Genomic DNA, 2,326 nt, shown 5'->3' with positions numbered 1-2,326 from the left:
CTCCATATTTGGGTCTGACTCACTCCATTTGGGGCGTTGGGGGAGCCCACTGTGACTGGGATGAGTTGCCCCCCTTCCCCGATACACTTTTGGCTATTGGAAAGCAATCTGATTTGGGTGGGGCCCGAAGAGGCCCAACCCAGAACAGAAGAGGGGGGTCAGAGGAAGAGCCTCGGGGTTCCTGGAGGACGGAAAGACCAGGAGCCGGGGACCCAAGGCAGTTCATCGGAGGAGGGAGACAGAGCAGAGGTTGGAGGGAGCGTTGCTTGAGGAAAGTCAATCCAGGCAGGCAGGCAGGGCCCTGCAGAGAACAGTGGAAGAGTCTGTGGCCTGGGGACACAGGAGGAGAGCGTGGCTGGCAGGGTCCCAGAGCTTAACCCAGGGAGGCACCAGGCTCTGCCAGGAAGAACCCGTCCAAACAGTGTTGTAAAAAATGCTGAATTCATGCTCGGGACCACCGGGAGGGAGGAAGCAGAAAGGACAGTCTGTTGTTCGTTCACTTGCTCGCTCACTGAAAGGGAGGCAGCATCTCTGGGGTGCACCAGGCCAGACCTTCTGGAGACAAGTCAAGGATGATGCCTCGGACCAGGGAGTCAGTGAGGACCTCCAGGAAGCGGACCAGGGCCCTCTACAGCCTCACCTTCCTCCCACAAGCAGAAAGTACCAGGGGAAGAGAGGGCTCTGGTGACTGAGAGGTACACGGATGGGCTCAGATGAGAAATCGGAGCAGGTGATCGGCTAGACTCCATACCTTTACAGGCCTGAGACTGACCTGATGTCATCGCCATGGAGGGTGGGGCAAGGGGGCACTTAGATATTCAAAGGTCACGCTCTGAACCTGGTGCATGACTGCCCCTGGCTGAAAAGCACATAAAATCCTGGGCTGGGCTGGAAGATGTCCTCCACACGGTAAGAGCGAGAGCAAGAACAGAACGGGTTCAAATCCAGCCTCTGGCAGCTGGACATGTTATCCCCATTTTATGGATAAGAAAACTGAGGCACAGAGACGTTAAGTAACTCACTCAAGTCACACAGCTAGAAAGTCGTTGAGTCTGAAAATAATGTGCCATTCGCAAAATCACGGTTTTTGCTTTTTTTTTTTTAAGGGGTACCCCTGTTCCCTGTTTTAAATACTAAAAGCAGTTGATTTAAATGCTGTAATATTTATCTCTCACAAGAAAAAACAAAGAAACATGCCAGTGAGTGGTTTCTTATTTATGGGGATCTCACCTGACTTTCTGTTTGGCTTCAGCACAAAACCCAGTGTTGCCCTCCACTGAGAGCCAGACCAGAGACGGATGCTGAGAACAGGAAGGGCGTGTGGGGACTCCTTGGGCTTCACCCTTGTTTCTAAGTGTTGCGGGTACCAGGTGCCCAGTCCCGTGGAGCCATGACGATGGAGGCTCTCCCCAAGGCCCTGGAGGTCGATGAGAAGTCTCCAGAATCCAAGGACCTACTGCCCAGCCAGACGGCCAGCTCCCTGTGCATCAGCTCCAGAAGTGAGTCGGTGTGGACCGCCACCCCCCGGAGTAAGTGGGAAATCTACCACAAACCCATCATTATCATGTCGGTGGGTGGCGCCATTCTCCTCTTTGGCGTGGTCATCACCTGCTTGGCCTACACCCTGAAGCTGGGTGTCAACAGCCTTAAGGTCCTTAAGATGATAGGGCCCGCCTTCCTGTCTCTGGGACTCATGATGCTGGTGTGCGGGCTGGTGTGGGTGCCCATCATCAAGAAGAAACAGAAGCAGAAACAGAAGTCAGTTTTCTTCCAGACTCTCAAGTCCTTCTTCCTGAATCGCTGATGGTGGCCTCACTTTCTCTTCTCCCCGTCACCCTGCTGCCTCGCCCGGGAGGAGATCTGACAACATCCAACATTCCCCATCTTCTTGGTGGAGGTGGTGGTTGTGGAGGGGGTTTAGCCATAAGACAGGCAGGGACAGCCTTTTCCTGGCCCTCTGGGAAAGAGCTCAGGGCTCCACATGCAGCTGGGGAGTGCTGCTGGCTCGATCTCATTTCGTCTTTCTGATATTGCTATGCCTCCCTGACGCTGGCCACAGCCGTCCCCTTTCATGGCTCATTCCCCACTCCTGCATCTAGGTGCCACTCATCGAACTCTCTCTGCCAAGTGCTATGCATGCTGGGAAATTCCTGGTGCAAGGCTGTGTCCCAAGGGGAACCTCATGTTCACACACATCAGAGTGTCCGAGCTGGATTCCCCATTTACATCCTTCTAGAACCCAAACTGAACCATGGAGGTCCTTCACAGAAGAGAGGGAAGACTGGCTTCTGGTTCTGTGGGGTGGCCAGCCCCAGCTCCCTCGGTG

The 2,326-nt window shown here is 54.4% G+C and overlaps 1 protein-coding gene across 1 annotated transcript; it reads left to right on the top strand.

The window, feature by feature from the left end:
• Positions 1 to 1,319: 1,319 nt before the first annotated feature.
• PIRT (phosphoinositide interacting regulator of transient receptor potential channels) lies at positions 1,320 to 1,890 on the top strand. Its single transcript, XM_032839953.1, has one exon. The coding sequence runs from the start codon at positions 1,391 to 1,393 to the stop codon at positions 1,802 to 1,804; it is 414 nt and encodes a 137-aa protein (XP_032695844.1). The 5' UTR covers positions 1,320 to 1,390; the 3' UTR covers positions 1,805 to 1,890.
• Positions 1,891 to 2,326: the final 436 nt, after the last annotated feature.

This window comes from Lontra canadensis, unplaced genomic scaffold (genome assembly GCF_010015895.1).
Source record: "Lontra canadensis isolate GAN:19392208 unplaced genomic scaffold, GSC_riverotter_1.0 scaffold110, whole genome shotgun sequence".
Classification (NCBI taxonomy): Eukaryota; Metazoa; Chordata; class Mammalia; order Carnivora; family Mustelidae; genus Lontra; species Lontra canadensis.
This window is presented reverse-complemented; position numbering and strand designations above follow the sequence as displayed.